The sequence below is a fragment of the Rana temporaria genome, chromosome 10 (genome assembly GCF_905171775.1).
Source record: "Rana temporaria chromosome 10, aRanTem1.1, whole genome shotgun sequence".
NCBI classification, from domain to species: domain Eukaryota; kingdom Metazoa; phylum Chordata; class Amphibia; order Anura; family Ranidae; genus Rana; species Rana temporaria.
The window spans coordinates 12,900,351-12,919,006 of NC_053498.1; the positions used below are offsets into that span (position 1 = coordinate 12,900,351).

Below are 18,656 nucleotides of genomic sequence, written 5' to 3' on the forward strand. Positions count from 1 at the left end.
TGGAGGAGGGGGTTGGACCCACAAAGCACAGACATTAGATATTCTGTGATGGCAGATAGCACATGTTGGCACACTGTGTGTGTATCTTCAAATTTTGGCGTATCCATTATTCAAACTGTAAAAATGTTTGTGGGGGCGGGGGATGGGCGGGGGGTGTTTCAGTCTTTGACACGGCCCATCATGTCAATAATGTTCTTAAAATTAGATTCGATGACCATCATTCTTTGCCGCATATTGTCCATTTCCGTGCTGCATTCCAAAAGGACATTTGTTACATTCTGTTCCATGAGAAACATCCTTTCACGCATATTGTGCATTTCAGTGCTGCACTCCATTACCTGCTGAATAATTATAGCAGCACTTGCACGTGAAAATATTGGCACACCATCCTCCTCCCCTAAAACAAAAAAAAAAAATGGCATTTACAACATTATTTTTCGATGAGGCCTATCTACATATGTTTTTTTGAATCAAGCTAGGGTGACACTGACCTGATGGGCTTCTCCTTTCCACCTCTTCGACATCTTCTATCACTCCTCCTTCTTCCACCACCTCCCCATCATCTTCAATCACTCCTCCTTCTTCCACCACTTCCCCATCATCTTGGACTCCTCCTTCATCCATCAATCCACCTTCTTTCAATTCGCCAAATTGTTCTTCCGCCACTTGCCCTTCATCTGCTATGACTTCTAAGTCCAAAATTACTTCTTCCTCCTCTCTTCCTTCCTCCTTTCTTCCTTCCTCTTCTCCTTCCACATCCTCTTCTCCTTCCACATCCTCTTCTCCTTCCACATCCTCTTCTCCTTCCACATCCTCTTCTCCTTCCACATCCTCTTCTCCTTCCACATCCTCCTCCTCCTCCACATGTTGAGATGGCAGATTTTGGCCTTGTCTGGCCCTCTCTGCCTCCTCCAAATGCTGGCGACTTCTTTCCCCTGAAATAAACCAAAAAAAATGTAGACTCATCAGCACACAGATATTGGAGAGCATAAATCGCACACATTGCTTAGAAGATGCTTTCATTTAGTTACTTTTATCTTTCACCAAACCTACATTTTGCAATTACTTCTATATGGCAAGCTCTGATCCTGCCCCTTTTTAGCAAAGTGACACACATGGATGTCCCCCCTAAACTGTATTTCTGGGAGACCCTACCAAAACCCATTTTTGATTTGGGGAGACACAGGTGCTCTGCATTGCAGATGTGAAAACATCTGCTTTAGTACCACTGTTTTTAGAATGAATCCTGTTTGCCTTTCCCATTCTCATACTTTTTTTTTCTAGAACTAGCTTTTACACAATGTTTACAAACAAAGTTTTTGGCCAGTGAGCCATGTCCAGGTGTGTTGTTCCTGGAATAACCGAGCCTTTATGATAAACTATGTGATGTTACGTTGTTTACTAAGAACACTATTTGTAAATATGTAGTTATTTATGTCCTAAAAAATAAATGACAAAATGTCTTTAAAATTACAAGCAGGCCAAGGAGGCAGATGGTGAAATATACATGGCAACACATTATTGCAGACAATCACCCCCCCCCCCCAACCCCAAAATATATTTACTTACTTTTACGCAGAATTTTAAGTATTTTCTTCATCTGATGTGGCTCCCTCAATTTTAAGTCTGACCATCGTTTCCTCAGCTGTTCCTTGGACCTGGTGATCCCAAACATCCTCTGCATTCTCCTCGCCACCTTGTCCATAATATGTGCCTTTCGGCGGTTAGGGGTCTTGTATGGCCCTAATTCACCATCATAGTCCTTCTTTCGCATGATGTAAACTAACTCCACCATTTCCTGGAACCGCATATTAGTGGCTTTATATCTTCTTTTCCTTGATCGGGACGTCCCTGCCTCTGTCCCTTCACTTGTGGCATGAGAGCATCGTGCCCGCTCGTGTGACATCGCCATCTTTCCTTTCCCACAGTGATTATGGGCGTGGAAAAGATGAATTGTTACGCCATGGGCGGAGAAGAGGGCGGCGTTTAATACATACGCGGAGTGTAGAGAATGCAAACAACGTGTTTACGTCCGTTACGCGGAGAATCTTCGAGCGCATCCAGAACATACACAGTTAACGCCATATTTCCTAAACTCATTGATTAGGGGCCTCGCAAAGGTGACGAGGGCGGGGTTTCATAAATACGCGGAGTGTTTAAAAGGTTTACGCCGTGATTACGCATCTTACGCGGTAATTAGGCGAGCGTGAGAAACGAGGAGCGAGAGACAGGAAGGTAAGGAAATTAAAAATGTGATCAGCAGAGGCCTTGAAAATGTAGACACATGGGATGGGTGTTTGGGCTGTTGGTTGCACCCTTTTTAAGCTATTCTGTCTATGGGGTACCACAATGTTATTTTGGTATCCAAATGCTTTTGGACACCTCACAAAATAGAGATGTGAACAATGCTGTACCTCATTGACACGTTTTTGAATGGTGTATTCAGATCAGGCAAAGTATTGTTCAAGTGTTGGTTGTACAGAGGTCATTAGGAAGTGTCTTTTATGTCATCCATTGTCAGGGGCATGAGATTTACACATGAAAGAGTGCCTAGATGAAAACTGTCATTTGTAAGCATTGTTTAATTTTATATATTTAAAATATTTACTGCAATGTGAACAATGGCTCTGCATCTAGCAAATCAATGTTTGGTACAAGCAATGCGGCCGAGCTGCCAATCATTGTTTAAACAAGAGAGACTGTGTTTGGAATTAGATATAGGTAATAAATTTGAAGACACATATTAGATCAAGGTCAACGCTGATCCTTTGGAATATTTATTTTTCTGTGGTTTATGTTTTTGTAATCTAGACTCAAAAAGAAATATAATTTTGAAACAATTGCAATGGACCTCCTACAAAGCAAGGAATCTATAGAGGCCTTACTTCAAAAATACCAGGACACGCCCATCCTGTGGAATTCAAAGCACTCTTTATATTGCAATAAAGAGGTACGAGCGGCAGCACTAGAAGAGCTAGCAAATTATATGCAAACTTGGGTGCCAGGATGCACTGCCAACATGGTGAAGGATAAACTTGCCAACCTCAGAAGCACATACAGGAGAGCATACAAAGCTAATAAAATCAAAAAATCGGGAGCAGCAGCAAGACAAGCAAAGGAACCCAAACTGTGGTATTATAAACAGATGGCTTTTTTGCGGGACGAAATGGAAGGCAGGAAAACGATGTCCAGTCTTTCTTCCAACCTTTCCTCCATGCTACCTTCCAGCGGACATTCCCCAGATGACCACAGCCCTGCAGAGTCGGAGGAAGAGGGCCTGGCTGACAGAGATGCAGATCTGCCACCCTTCGATGAGGAGGTATAGTAGTTTCCTGTATATTTATGGCGTAAATAATTCTTGGTGGATTAATGATTAGATATTGTAAAAAAAAAACCAAGCTGGGAAAAAGCAAACAAAAAGGTGTACAGACAAATAGGTGTCAGGGATGACAACTGCAGGGGTCAGAAGTAGAGTGTATTCAAGTAATAATGAACAGAAAATACTAAACGAAAAACATGAAAATGAGTGTGGTTTTATTTAGCGAAATTGTAAAAAAATTCCTTTTTTTTCCACACAGGAAGAAGAGATCAGCCAGGAGGTGGCAGATCCTCAGGTGTCTGTCAGCCAGGAGGAGGCCGGGGTCAGTGGCAGCCAGGAGGAGGCCGGGGTCAGTGGCAGCCAGGAGGAGGCCGGGGTCAGTGGCAGCCAGGAGGAGGCCGGGGTCAGTGGCAGCCAGGAGGAGGCTGGGCCCAGTGGCCTGCAGCAGGTCCACCCGGCCAGGAGAACCACCACCAGCCAGTCTTCTCCCCCCCAGGTGAGGCCATCAGGCCGAAGGAGGCAGTTGAGGCCTGTGGAGGAGGCAAGCCTCCGCATGATCCAGGAGGCAAGCGCCATCATGAGGGCCCCCCTCAACCCCACAGAGGCCTACAGTGCCTCATTGGCCCATGATTTAAATGAAGGGGAGGAGGACCAGAGAAGACTGGCAAAGGCCCTGATGAACCAGGTCCTTTGGTGGATGCAGAGGGGCCTGCTGACCCCAGACACTGGGCTATGTGACCCGGCCCGGCTTGCGGAACACCATCCTCCTGCTGCCACATCAACCCCACCTGCAAGACCCCGTGTTCGATCCGCTGGAAGGCTGCCTGGAGGGAAGGCTGGAAAGAGGAGGAAACGTTGATTTTCTGCCTTCCATTTCCTTCCACATAAAGGACATCTTGTTTGTACTACCACAGTTTGGGTTCCTTTGTTTGTGTGCTGCTGCTTCATATTTTAGTGTTTGGCTCCTGAGGCTTGGAAGTTTATCCTTCACCATGTTGGAAATGCAAGTTTGCATATAGTTTGCTATCTATTCTAGTGCTGCCGTTCTTTTTATTTTTTGTGCTGACATTTGCCTGAATAAAAGGCTTTTTGCTTTCATTTGAAAACATGTCTATTGTTTGATATACTGTGGGGATTATTAGGCAGCAAACCTTTAATAAATATACAATGGGTAATTTACAAAGGACACACTCCTTGGGGGGGGGACATTTGGTGTGCCAACATGGTTTAATATTCTCTAATGAAACACCAAAAAAAAAATAAAAAAAAAAAAATGAAAAAAACATGTTAAAAAAAAATAGTTTAAATGGTGACATAACTAGAAACCAAAAAAAAAATTAAAAAAATGCACATTCCTTTACAAAAATGACTACTCTAAATTATGGAGGACCACCAACCAAAACACACGTCTGGCATAGAAAACATTATTAAAGGATTACATCACAAGCAAGAAATGTGACATTTCAGTATGGGACAACTCTATTGAAATTGCATCAGCAAGAGAACGGGGTTATTCTAGCAAGAGAAGAATTAATAAAACGAGGCTTTAAAATGTGGTTTAGTGCGCCTTTTTAAGACATTGTTCTCTTGCTAGAATAAAAGGTTTCTAATGACGAATGTGCCATATCCCAAAGAAACGCGAGTTTTACCTGAACGAGCGCTCCCGTCTCCTCATTTGGACTGAGCATGCGCGGGGTTTTTGTACGCTGCTTTTGTGTACAGACGACCGAACATGTCTGACGGACACGATTCCAGCAGACTGTTTTAAAGCAAGACCAGGAAACAGTTGTTCGTTGGAAAACGGTCTGGCCGACGATTGTTTGCTGGAATTCAGTACGTTACTGCCTACACACGAACGAACATGTCCGCTGAAACTGGTCCGCGGACCAGTTTCAGCAGACATGTTTGGTCGTGAGTACGAGGCCTTACAGTTTAGTGGATAAAAAAGGACATCAATGTTTGTAAAGTGCATGGCAGCAGTAGAGTCCCGACATGTTTCGCTACAACTAGCATCGTCTGGGGTGAAACCCTACTGGTGCCGCCATGCTTAAATTTAAAATCTGACCTCCTTGGAAACACACCCCTAGGGGATCGTCCAATGGGAATGCACTTCCGGGTCGCCTCAGTAATAATAAATTGTTTAAATATATAATAAACAAAGCATATAGATTCTGTGTTCCAATGAATATTATTGTCATTTGAGGCTAATTTATTATTTAGAATGCACTAACCTGATCCGTTTGTGAAATAAGACAAACAGTCCATAGTGATCTGGTGTGGTGGAATCACATTGTATAATCACATATGACTCCAGGATGGAACTCGGGGCCAATGAGATCAATCAAGGTCACTGTGTGAGGGACGTGGATCAATAGTTGATTCGATCGCTGTTCCGGGTCCAGCCGGCATTTGGGTCACGTGACCGCGCTGAACGAAGGCGCATAAACAAACCGTCATGAGACGCGCCAGTTTGTTCATTCGCTCCGCGTTGCACAACCCGATGGAGTGACATGTGTGATGGGCGTGTTCTCACTGGTACATAGTGCGTACGTGCGTATATGCGTGCGTTGCGCTCCACGTTCGAATGGATCCAGTGCGCTGCGCTCCACTATGCGTTCCGGGATGCGGAAACGAACTCACTGTCCCGGCAGACGCAAATAATATATATTAAATAAAACAGGGGATAAACGTGGAAGTAACGTAAAATTAAACTATCACTAAAACGGTAAAGTGTGGTGGAATAAAAATTTATTTACGTACATAAAAATTGTAAAGGTAACTCATTGATTCCATAATAAGAGTCACATTAAGGGGACAGAATGTATATTGGCTATGAATGTCAATAAGCATCCACATTTATAAAGCATGACTAATGCCCCCTAGAAAGGTAATATAAGCATATAGGGGATATTTTATAAAGGGAGAATTTACCCAATCCATTGGGTCTATGTCCAATTACAAGTATGAGCGTGTGAAACTACAGAGACCAGGAAATGACATTCCCCAGAACGAACCCCTATGCAGGCTATAAATTGAACAATAATATCTATAACCATATTAAAATTAATACGATACATGTTATTATATGTATACATAAAAATCTAAAACAATAATAAAACAGGTGTGAATGAAAGAAAAGAAATAAATGTTGTTTCATAGAAACATACCATATAGAAATAATAATATGTCTCAAATGGAACTGATGTATTAAAAATGTATAGAACAATAAATGGTAGATAGGGACATCTGTGTGTTTCCTAGGATTTATTAATAAAAGAGTTGATGTCCCACTCTACATTAAGGCCCAATGGTGTGTGTGTACCCAATTCATATATCCAGAAGGTTTCGAGTTGAGACACCCCACGGGTTTTTGGGCTACCTCTCCATGGCGACACAAATTGATCTATAATAAGAAATTGTGTGCCAGTGGGGTTCTGGGCATGATGTTTTTTATAATGCCTGGGTACAGTATGATAAATGTCACCGGCTAAAATAAGAGCTATATGCTCAGCAACTCTTACAGAAAATTTCCGGATAGTGCGGCCAACATATTGCTGGCCACACGGACAAGTGATGAGGTATACAACGTACTTAGTTGAACAGGTACAGAACTGTTTAATAGGATAAACTTTCCCGGTTGTTGTGGACCGAAACTCAAGGTTCTTAGTCCTGCCTGAGATGTTATACCTACATACCGTACACTTCTTACAAGGATGGTAACCAACTAACTGGAAAAAGAAAGAAGGGCGTATGGGGGGGTTGATGATATTCGGGGCTATTTTGCTTTGAAGTGATGGTGCACCCCTGAATATAACTTTGGCTCGTTCGGGTAGAACGGATCCCAAAACTCGGTCATTTCTCAATATATTCCAATGCTTGGAAACAATGGATTTGACTAGTTTATGTTGCATGGAGAAAGACATGAGCAATGCCCATTTGAAACTCTCATCTTGTTCTCTTTTTGGTTTGACCTCTAATAAGGAACTTCTATCTACTTCAAGCGAGGATTTAAGAGCCAGTTCTATGTTGGCAGGATCATATCCTTTATCAATGAACCTATTTTTGAGGATGTTAGCCTGTGTAGAGAAAGTATCTAAATCTGTACAGTTCCTTCTCAACCTGAGAAACTGACTTCGGGGTATAGAGTTCAACCATGACGGATGGTGGCAGCTATCAGTTGAAATGAAGCTGTTACGGTCAGTTTTTTTAAAAAATGTTTTAAACTGAAACCGGTTGTTTACAATGCTAATCTCCAGATCTAGAAATTGAATAGTATCTGAACTAGCAGTATGGGTAAGAGATATCCCCCTGTCATTGTTGTTCAAATGACTCATAAAAATTTCTAGTGTTTCCAAACTGCCATCCCATAGGAGGAGGATGTCGTCAATGTACCTCGCCCAGAACACCAGTGAAGTGGTATTATAGGTATAGACGACATCCTCCTCCCATTTGGCCATGAACAAATTAGCGAGGCTTGGGGCATATTTAGCCCCCATAGCCACGCCTCTTTGTTGTAAATAAAATTGTTCATTAAACCAAAAATAACTATGTTTGGTGGCAAATTTTAACAATTCCATGATGTAATCTGTCTGGAATGGGGCTAATGTCTGATCTTTCTTTAAATAATAATGTACGGCTTCAAAACCTGTATCGTGAGGGATGCACGTATAAAGTGACGCTACATCAGCTGTCACCATAATATAATTACCCTTTATTTCAACACTATCCAATTTATTTATGGTTGCCCTTGTATCTCGAAGATAGGAGGGAGTGCGTTGTACCAAAGGTTGTAAATAATTATCAATGTATCGACCCACCCTGGAAGTAACAGAGTCGATCCCACTTAAAATGGGTCGACCAGGTGGGTGTACAGGGTCTTTGTGGACCTTAGGAAGATAATATATGGTCGGTATCCTAGGAACCGTGGGAACTAAATATTTCTTTTCTTTCAAATTTAAAATCTCTCTTTCAAAACCACTATCAACTAGTGTTTGTAGCTCTGCTTTAAACCGGGATGTGGGATTGGCGGCCAATTTGGAATAAGTGTTGGGCTCGTCCAATAATCGAAACATCTCGGTTTCATAGTCGGATTTGTCGAGGATGACTATGCCACCCCCTTTGTCCGCGGGACGGATAATGATGTCCTTGTTTTGACATAAGGATTTAAAACCGACACTGGACATCGGATGATTAGAATTACGTCTATCTGGTATCTCTGCTAGATCTTTCAAGACAAGATCTTTGAAAATATTAACTGCGGCTGCGGCTGGAACAGATGGATTAAACAATGAAGGGTTCCTCAACCCTGAATGTACTGTGCCAGAGGTAGCCGCTCTAGGTTCATTTCTGATGGGGTTAGTAATTAGGTATCTTTGTATGTTAATTTTACGGATGTATTTTTGGATGTCGATAAACGTTCCAAATTTATCTAAACGTTTCGGAGGGGCAAATTTGAGGCCCTTATCCAAAACGGATAGTTCATCCTGTGTGAAAACTTTAGTACTCAGATTAAAAACCCCTTGTCCTTTTATGTTCGTCTTCGTTTTCCGCTTCTGAACTCTCTTGCCCCCTCGGGTACCTCTCTTAGATCGGAACCCCTTACATTTGTGACTTGGTCCTCGTGAAAATCCCGTTCAACATAGGTATCACGATGGGTTGGGGTGTAACTACGATTGGACGGTTCGTGATGGTCCCAGTTACGATTATAGTAGCTGTCATTACGCACCTCACCCAAAGGAGAAAACCTATTGTGAACAGGAATATGTTGGAACCCATAATAGGGGGAGGGGTCTCTATAGGGACCTTGTCTCTCCCTATGTCTTGCGGGGGAAGGTCCATACAGTCTATCGTCATAATTATAATGAGGATAAGATTGATGGGAATTACCTCTAGATTGTCCTCTATTTCCTCTGTTGCCTCTGGATCTACCCCTACCTCGATGGGGCTGACCAGAGACACGAGGGGAGGAGTATTGAACCCTGGGTTGAGAAGAATGTGGTTCAACCGCCCGGGACACCTGCATAGATGGAGCCCTTAAAGTACTTGTTGTACTCTGACCAGTAGAAGGGCCTACATTCGAATTGGGAACAATACTAGAGGAAGATGCTGAGACTGGAGTTGAGTCCATATCTGTGCTAAATGATGTTGAGAAAAGTTTTTGCCAGTTGAAAACTGTATGATTTCTATAATCACCAGCATCCCTGGCATACTTTTTGTGTTTTTTTAGTTTTTGGTCTCTGTCTTCTTTTTCCAAAAAAGACTGAAGGCTGGTTGAGAGGGAGATATACTCTAGAGATTTCTTGTGTGAAGCCAGTTTCTCTCTAAGTTCTTTTATCTCTTTATCAAGAGCAACCAGTCTAGTCTTCTTTTTGGAGAGTAAGACCCCTAAAAATGCTATACCAGCATCATTAAAATACTTGAACCAGGAGTCTATTTCTAGATCTCCCTGTTGCGGTTGGACCTCCCACCTGAGACTCCTTGGTACCATTCGGTCAGTGATATACTGGTCCAAAAATACAAGATCCCATTGGAGGTGCAACTCAGATGACATGACGTTTTTAAGTCTGGTGAACAAACCTCCTATCTCTGAGTCATTTCCTGTAACGGTGAACACCCCATCAGTGTCCACGGTACGGGAAGCTCTATATTCAAATATATCCATATGAAGACGTGTACTCAGAGAAATAGATAGCAGCAAAAATGAAATCACAAAACAAGCAAGAGAAAAATAAAAAATAAATCTGCGCTATCAGGGTGACAAGCAGCTACATACAATCCAGTGAAACCAAGGAAAGAAATACAAACAAAATACAAAAAAATGCAGCGCTAAAAATGAATAGTGGGAAGACCGTGATGTCTATGTTCGACATTCACAGGTATCAATGTAAATAAGTGAATCCATAAAATTAAAAGTGGTGTCAATTGTTATAGTGAAAGCACTATGGACCTTATTAACAAGGCAATATCTATATATGCATGAGTCCACAAGAATATACGTGAAAATAAAAGTCCATATGCATAAACGTGGAAAAAATGTAGAAATTATTTTTGTTGAAATCATCAATGAGAGATCATAGTGACAAGACACCCACGGTGATTCTATTGGAATGTGAAGATAGTGATAACGCCCACCACCAAAGGGGAGGCTTACCGGATGCGGTGGACCCAAATGAGCTTATACCCAAAGGGTCAAATAGGCTTGTAGGCAGTACAGATAAGATGGTGCAGGAACACGCCAACGCAAACGGTCAACAAACAGCGATAAGATCTTCGCTTGGTATCAGGTGGAGGGGGTACCTCAGCTAGGAGATGGCTCATACAGTTGGAAGAGCTTGCCCAAATTATGTGGAGGAAAACGAAAGGCACATAGCGTGATACCGTAAAAACAGAAACGTTTATTATCGGTTAAAAACACTTACAGTTTAGTGGATAAAAAAGGACATCAATGTTTGTAAAGTGCATGGCAGCAGTAGAGTCCCGACATGTTTCGCTACAACTAGCATCGTCTGGGGTGAAACCCTACTGGTGCCGCCATGCTTAAATTTAAAATCTGACCTCCTTGGAAACACACCCCTAGGGGATCGTCCAATGGGAATGCACTTCCGGGTCGCCTCAGTAATAATAAATTGTTTAAATATATAATAAACAAAGCATATAGATTCTGTGTTCCAATGAATATTATTGTCATTTGAGGCTAATTTATTATTTAGAATGCACTAACCTGATCCGTTTGTGAAATAAGACAAACAGTCCATAGTGATCTGGTGTGGTGGAATCACATTGTATAATCACATATGACTCCAGGATGGAACTCGGGGCCAATGAGATCAATCAAGGTCACTGTGTGAGGGACGTGGATCAATAGTTGATTCGATCGCTGTTCCGGGTCCAGCCGGCATTTGGGTCACGTGACCGCGCTGAACGAAGGCGCATAAACAAACCGTCATGAGACGCGCCAGTTTGTTCATTCGCTCCGCGTTGCACAACCCGATGGAGTGACATGTGTGATGGGCGTGTTCTCACTGGTACATAGTGCGTACGTGCGTATATGCGTGCGTTGCGCTCCACGTTCGAATGGATCCAGTGCGCTGCGCTCCACTATGCGTTCCGGGATGCGGAAACGAACTCACTGTCCCGGCAGACGCAAATAATATATATTAAATAAAACAGGGGATAAACGTGGAAGTAACGTAAAATTAAACTATCACTAAAACGGTAAAGTGTGGTGGAATAAAAATTTATTTACGTACATAAAAATTGTAAAGGTAACTCATTGATTCCATAATAAGAGTCACATTAAGGGGACAGAATGTATATTGGCTATGAATGTCAATAAGCATCCACATTTATAAAGCATGACTAATGCCCCCTAGAAAGGTAATATAAGCATATAGGGGATATTTTATAAAGGGAGAATTTACCCAATCCATTGGGTCTATGTCCAATTACAAGTATGAGCGTGTGAAACTACAGAGACCAGGAAATGACATTCCCCAGAACGAACCCCTATGCAGGCTATAAATTGAACAATAATATCTATAACCATATTAAAATTAATACGATACATGTTATTATATGTATACATAAAAATCTAAAACAATAATAAAACAGGTGTGAATGAAAGAAAAGAAATAAATGTTGTTTCATAGAAACATACCATATAGAAATAATAATATGTCTCAAATGGAACTGATGTATTAAAAATGTATAGAACAATAAATGGTAGATAGGGACATCTGTGTGTTTCCTAGGATTTATTAATAAAAGAGTTGATGTCCCACTCTACATTAAGGCCCAATGGTGTGTGTGTACCCAATTCATATATCCAGAAGGTTTCGAGTTGAGACACCCCACGGGTTTTTGGGCTACCTCTCCATGGCGACACAAATTGATCTATAATAAGAAATTGTGTGCCAGTGGGGTTCTGGGCATGATGTTTTTTATAATGCCTGGGTACAGTATGATAAATGTCACCGGCTAAAATAAGAGCTATATGCTCAGCAACTCTTACAGAAAATTTCCGGATAGTGCGGCCAACATATTGCTGGCCACACGGACAAGTGATGAGGTATACAACGTACTTAGTTGAACAGGTACAGAACTGTTTAATAGGATAAACTTTCCCGGTTGTTGTGGACCGAAACTCAAGGTTCTTAGTCCTGCCTGAGATGTTATACCTACATACCGTACACTTCTTACAAGGATGGTAACCAACTAACTGGAAAAAGAAAGAAGGGCGTAAGGGCGCTTGAAGTAGATAGAAGTTCCTTATTAGAGGTCAAACCAAAAAGAGAACAAGATGAGAGTTTCAAATGGGCATTGCTCACGTCTTTCTCCATGCAACATAAACTAGTCAAATCCATTGTTTCCAAGCATTGGAATATATTGAGAAATGACCGAGTTTTGGGATCCGTTCTACCCGAACGAGCCAAAGTTATATTCAGGGGTGCACCATCACTTCAAAGCAAAATAGCCCCGAATATCATCAACCCCCCCATACGCCCTTCTTTCTTTTTCCAGTTAGTTGGTTACCATCCTTGTAAGAAGTGTACGGTATGTAGGTATAACATCTCAGGCAGGACTAAGAACCTTGAGTTTCGGTCCACAACAACCGGGAAAGTTTATCCTATTAAACAGTTCTGTACCTGTTCAACTAAGTACGTTGTATACCTCATCACTTGTCCGTGCGGCCAGCAATATGTTGGCCGCACTATCCGGAAATTTTCTGTAAGAGTTGCTGAGCATATAGCTCTTATTTTAGCCGGTGACATTTATCATACTGTACCCAGGCATTATAAAAAACATCATGCCCAGAACCCCACTGGCACACAATTTCTTATTATAGATCAATTTGTGTCGCCATGGAGAGGTAGCCCAAAAACCCGTGGGGTGTCTCAACTCGAAACCTTCTGGATATATGAATTGGGTACACACACACCATTGGGCCTTAATGTAGAGTGGGACATCAACTCTTTTATTAATAAATCCTAGGAAACACACAGATGTCCCTATCTACCATTTATTGTTCTATACATTTTTAATACATCAGTTCCATTTGAGACATATTATTATTTCTATATGGTATGTTTCTATGAAACAACATTTATTTCTTTTCTTTCATTCACACCTGTTTTATTATTGTTTTAGATTTTTATGTATACATATAATAACATGTATCGTATTAATTTTAATATGGTTATAGATATTATTGTTCAATTTATAGCCTGCATAGGGGTTCGTTCTGGGGAATGTCATTTCCTGGTCTCTGTAGTTTCACACGCTCATACTTGTAATTGGACATAGACCCAATGGATTGGGTAAATTCTCCCTTTATAAAATATCCCCTATATGCTTATATTACCTTTCTAGGGGGCATTAGTCATGCTTTATAAATGTGGATGCTTATTGACATTCATAGCCAATATACATTCTGTCCCCTTAATGTGACTCTTATTATGGAATCAATGAGTTACCTTTACAATTTTTATGTACGTAAATAAATTTTTATTCCACCACACTTTACCGTTTTAGTGATAGTTTAATTTTACGTTACTTCCACGTTTATCCCCTGTTTTATTTAATATATATTATTTGCGTCTGCCGGGACAGTGAGTTCGTTTCCGCATCCCGGAACGCATAGTGGAGCGCAGCGCACTGGATCCATTCGAACGTGGAGCGCAACGCACGCATATACGCACGTACGCACTATGTACCAGTGAGAACACGCCCATCACACATGTCACTCCATCGGGTTGTGCAACGCGGAGCGAATGAACAAACTGGCGCGTCTCATGACGGTTTGTTTATGCGCCTTCGTTCAGCGCGGTCACGTGACCCAAATGCCGGCTGGACCCGGAACAGCGATCGAATCAACTATTGATCCACGTCCCTCACACAGTGACCTTGATTGATCTCATTGGCCCCGAGTTCCATCCTGGAGTCATATGTGATTATACAATGTGATTCCACCACACCAGATCACTATGGACTGTTTGTCTTATTTCACAAACGGATCAGGTTAGTGCATTCTAAATAATAAATTAGCCTCAAATGACAATAATATTCATTGGAACACAGAATCTATATGCTTTGTTTATTATATATTTAAACAATTTATTATTACTGAGGCGACCCGGAAGTGCATTCCCATTGGACGATCCCCTAGGGGTGTGTTTCCAAGGAGGTCAGATTTTAAATTTAAGCATGGCGGCACCAGTAGGGTTTCACCCCAGACGATGCTAGTTGTAGCGAAACATGTCGGGACTCTACTGCTGCCATGCACTTTACAAACATTGATGTCCTTTTTTATCCACTAAACTGTAAGTGTTTTTAACCGATAATAAACGTTTCTGTTTTTACGGTATCACGCTATGTGCCTTTCGTTTTCCTCCACATAATTTGGGCAAGCTCTTCCAACTGTATGAGCCATCTCCTAGCTGAGGTACCCCCTCCACCTGATACCAAGCGAAGATCTTATCGCTGTTTGTTGACCGTTTGCGTTGGCGTGTTCCTGCACCATCTTATCTGTACTGCCTACAAGCCTATTTGACCCTTTGGGTATAAGCTCATTTGGGTCCACCGCATCCGGTAAGCCTCCCCTTTGGTGGTGGGCGTTATCACTATCTTCACATTCCAATAGAATCACCGTGGGTGTCTTGTCACTATGATCTCTCATTGATGATTTCAACAAAAATAATTTCTACATTTTTTCCACGTTTATGCATATGGACTTTTATTTTCACGTATATTCTTGTGGACTCATGCATATATAGATATTGCCTTGTTAATAAGGTCCATAGTGCTTTCACTATAACAATTGACACCACTTTTAATTTTATGGATTCACTTATTTACATTGATACCTGTGAATGTCGAACATAGACATCACGGTCTTCCCACTATTCATTTTTAGCGCTGCATTTTTTTGTATTTTGTTTGTATTTCTTTCCTTGGTTTCACTGGATTGTATGTAGCTGCTTGTCACCCTGATAGCGCAGATTTATTTTTTATTTTTCTATATATGTGTAGAGTCCCAAATTCATTTTTAAAAAGAATAAATCTTAGAAAAAATAACTAAATATTTTAAGCAGAATTCTATCTAAACCCCGGTACACACGATCGGATTTTCCATGGACAAAGCGCAGGACTTTTGTCCGAAGGGCGTTGGCCATGAACTTGATGGATCGAGGAAAACAGTCTAAGATTTTCCATGATCACAAGAGTCCGCACAGAGGCCCCCCGCCCCCATCGCCTTTAAGAGCCCGCTCGCGACGCGGTCCTGAGCTTCGGGGCCCGCGGACCCCGATCGCCGCTGGTGTCCCGCGAGAGCTGAAGAACGGGGAGAGGTAAGTGTAAACAAACCTTTCCCCGTTCTTCCTAGTGAGCCTGTCACTGATCGCCTGTTCCCTGTCATAGGGAACGACAATCAGTGATGTCACATGCCAAGCCACGCCCCCTAACAGTTAGAATCACTCCCTTAGGCCCCATTCACACCTGAGCGTTTTGTCGCCTGAAGTGCGACGCTCCAAAACGCTAGAGGGGAAAAAAATACATTATTCCCTATGGAGATGGTTCACATCTCCACTCCAAAACGCCTGACGCCGAACGCCTGAAGCTCAAACGAATTGGGCGTTTTTGAGCGTTTGTATTTCCCATAGAAAGTAATGGAAACGCTCGATTCAAGCGTCTAGCGCGTCAACGAGCGTTTCTACTGGCGTTTTGTCGCTTTAATCAATAGAACTTTTCACCCAGGCAGAAGATAAAAAAATCTACCAACATAGCAACAAGTGATGAAAAGATGATCATTTTTCCTATTGGCTAAAATAAAAGTACAAAAACGTCAGACGACGCTGTATGCAAACGCGCAAATACGCATGAATACGCGCGACAAAACGCAGGAAAAAACAACCAAAAACGAGTGTGAATGCAGCCTTAGGGCACACTTAACCCCTTCAACGCCCCCTACAGGTTAAACCCTCCCCTGCCTTTGTAATTTTCACAGTAATTAGTGCATTTTTATAGCACTGATCGCAGTAAAAATGACAATGGTCCCAAAATAGTGTCAAAAGTGTTCCGATGTGTCCGCCATAATGTCACAATCACGATAAAAATCGATGATCGCCGCCATTACTAGTAAAAAAAAAATATATTAATAAAAATGCCATAAATCTATCCCCTATTTTGTAGAGGCAAAGGGCTAGATTCAGCAAGAAGATACAGCGGCGTATCTCCAGATACGCCGCCATAATTTCAAATCTGCGCCGTTGTATCTTTACGCCGATTCTCAAAGGCATATACGTTGAAAAAATTGGCTTCCTCCGCCGACGTAACTTGAATACTGCGGCGTGTAATTGTGTACATTTTTACGCTGGCCGCTAGGGGCGCTTCCGTTGTTTTCGGCGTAGAATATGCAAATGACCTAGATACGCTGATTCACAAACGTACGCCCGGCGCAATTTTTTTACGTTGTTTACGTTAGGCTTTTTCGGCGTAAGGTTACTCCTGCTATTAGGAGGCGCAGCCAATGTTAAGTATGGGCGTCGTTCCCGCTTCGAAATTTTAATTTTTTACGTCGTTTGCGTAAGTCTTTAGCGAATAGGGATTGCGTAAATTACGTCCACGTCGAAAGCATTGACGATTTGCGGCGGAATTTTGAGCATGCGCACTGGGATTCTTTCACGAACGGCGCATGCGCCGTTCGTTAAAGACGTAATTTACGTGGGGTCATGTTTTATTTACATAAAACACGCCCACCTCTTAAAAATTTGAATTCGGCGTGCTTACGCCGGCAGATTTACGCTATGCCGCCGCAACTTACGGAGCAAGTGCTTTGTGAATACTGCACTTGCCTGTCTAAGTTGCGGAGGCGTAGCGTAAATAGGATACGCTACGCCCGCACAAACTTACGGCGGGCTTGATGAATCTAGCCCTATAACTTTTGCGCAAACCAATCAATAAACGCTTATTGCGATTTTTTTTTACCAAAAATATGTAGAAGAATACGTATCGGTCTAAACTGAGGAAAAAATTATTTTTTTTTATATATTTTGGGGGATATTTATTATAGCAAAAAGTAAAAAATATAGAATTTTTTTCTAAATTGTTGCTCTATTTTTGTTTATAGCGCAAAAAAAATAAAAACCGCAGAGGTGATCAAATACCACCAAAAGAAAGCTCTATTTGTGGAGGAAAAAAGGACGCCGATTTTGTTTGGGAGCCACGTCGCACGACCGCGCAATTGTCAGTTAAAGCGACGCAGTGCCGAATCGCAAAAAGGGGCCCGGTCCTTTAGCAACAAAATGGTCCGGGGCTGAAAGTGGTTAAGGAAGCAGAAAGCTCACTCACCTGTAATAACAACTTCCACAGAGGTAGAACTCCCAACTGCATTGTGTGCGATACAAGTATAACCCCCAGAGTTGTCACCATGACTGCCAATCTGAAGGGTGCGTTTCTTTTCCTTTAATTGGAATCCATCTTTGATCCAAGTGTAATGAGTCACAGCAGGTCTGCTGCTAAGGAAGAAGCATTTCAGCTCGATGGCGCCCTCTGTTGTGTGAGATTTAATAACTTCAACTTCAGCAGCGGCATCTACAGAACAGACGCAGAGTCATGAATGGACAGAAGGGAATAATAATGCATGTACTTGTTCATAAATAAACACATTCACATTCAACACATTCATAAATAAAAAGATAAATGCAGATGACATCAAAGTGATTAAAATAACAACCAGATTCAGACTTTGCACACGTAAGCCCATAAAGTGTCATTTTGGTAGCCAGATGATCTGTTGCTGCGCGCAGCCACCCAAACACATGGATAGGTGAAGGCGGCTGTATGTTGCTTTAACCACTTAACCCCCGGACCATTATGCAGGTTAAGGACCTTGCCCCTTTTTGCGATTCGGCACTGCGTCGCCTTAACTGACAATTGCGCGGTGGTGCGACGTGGCTCCCAAACAAAATTGGCGTCCTTTTTTTCCCACAAATAGAGCTTTCTTTTGGTGGTATTTGATCACCTCTGCGTTTTTTATTTTTTGCGCTATAAACAAAAATGGAGCGACAATTTTGAAAAAAATGCAATATTTTTTACTTTTTGCTATAAAAAATTACCCCAAAAATATCTAAAAAACTTTTTTTTCCGTCAGTTTAGGCCGATACGTATTCTTTTACCTATTTTTGGTAAAAAAAAAAAATCGCAATAAGCGTTTATCGATCGGTTTGCGCTAAATCTATAGCGTTTACAAAATCGGGGATAGTTTTATTGCATTTTTATTAATAATTTTTGTTTTTTACTACTAATGGCGGCGATCAGCGATTTTTTTTAGGGACTGCGACAT

The 18,656-nt window shown here is 41.8% G+C and overlaps 1 protein-coding gene across 1 annotated transcript in view; it reads right to left on the reverse strand.

Annotated features, from left to right (window-relative positions):
• LOC120916160 (sialoadhesin-like) overlaps window positions 1-18,656 on the reverse strand; it is a 40,715-nt gene that overhangs the window by 9,661 nt on the left and 12,398 nt on the right. Inside the window, exon 5 of the mRNA XM_040326981.1 lies at window positions 17,663-17,905. Within this exon, the coding sequence (XP_040182915.1) occupies window positions 17,663-17,905 (243 nt within the window). The remainder of the gene's footprint in view (window positions 1-17,662; window positions 17,906-18,656) is intronic.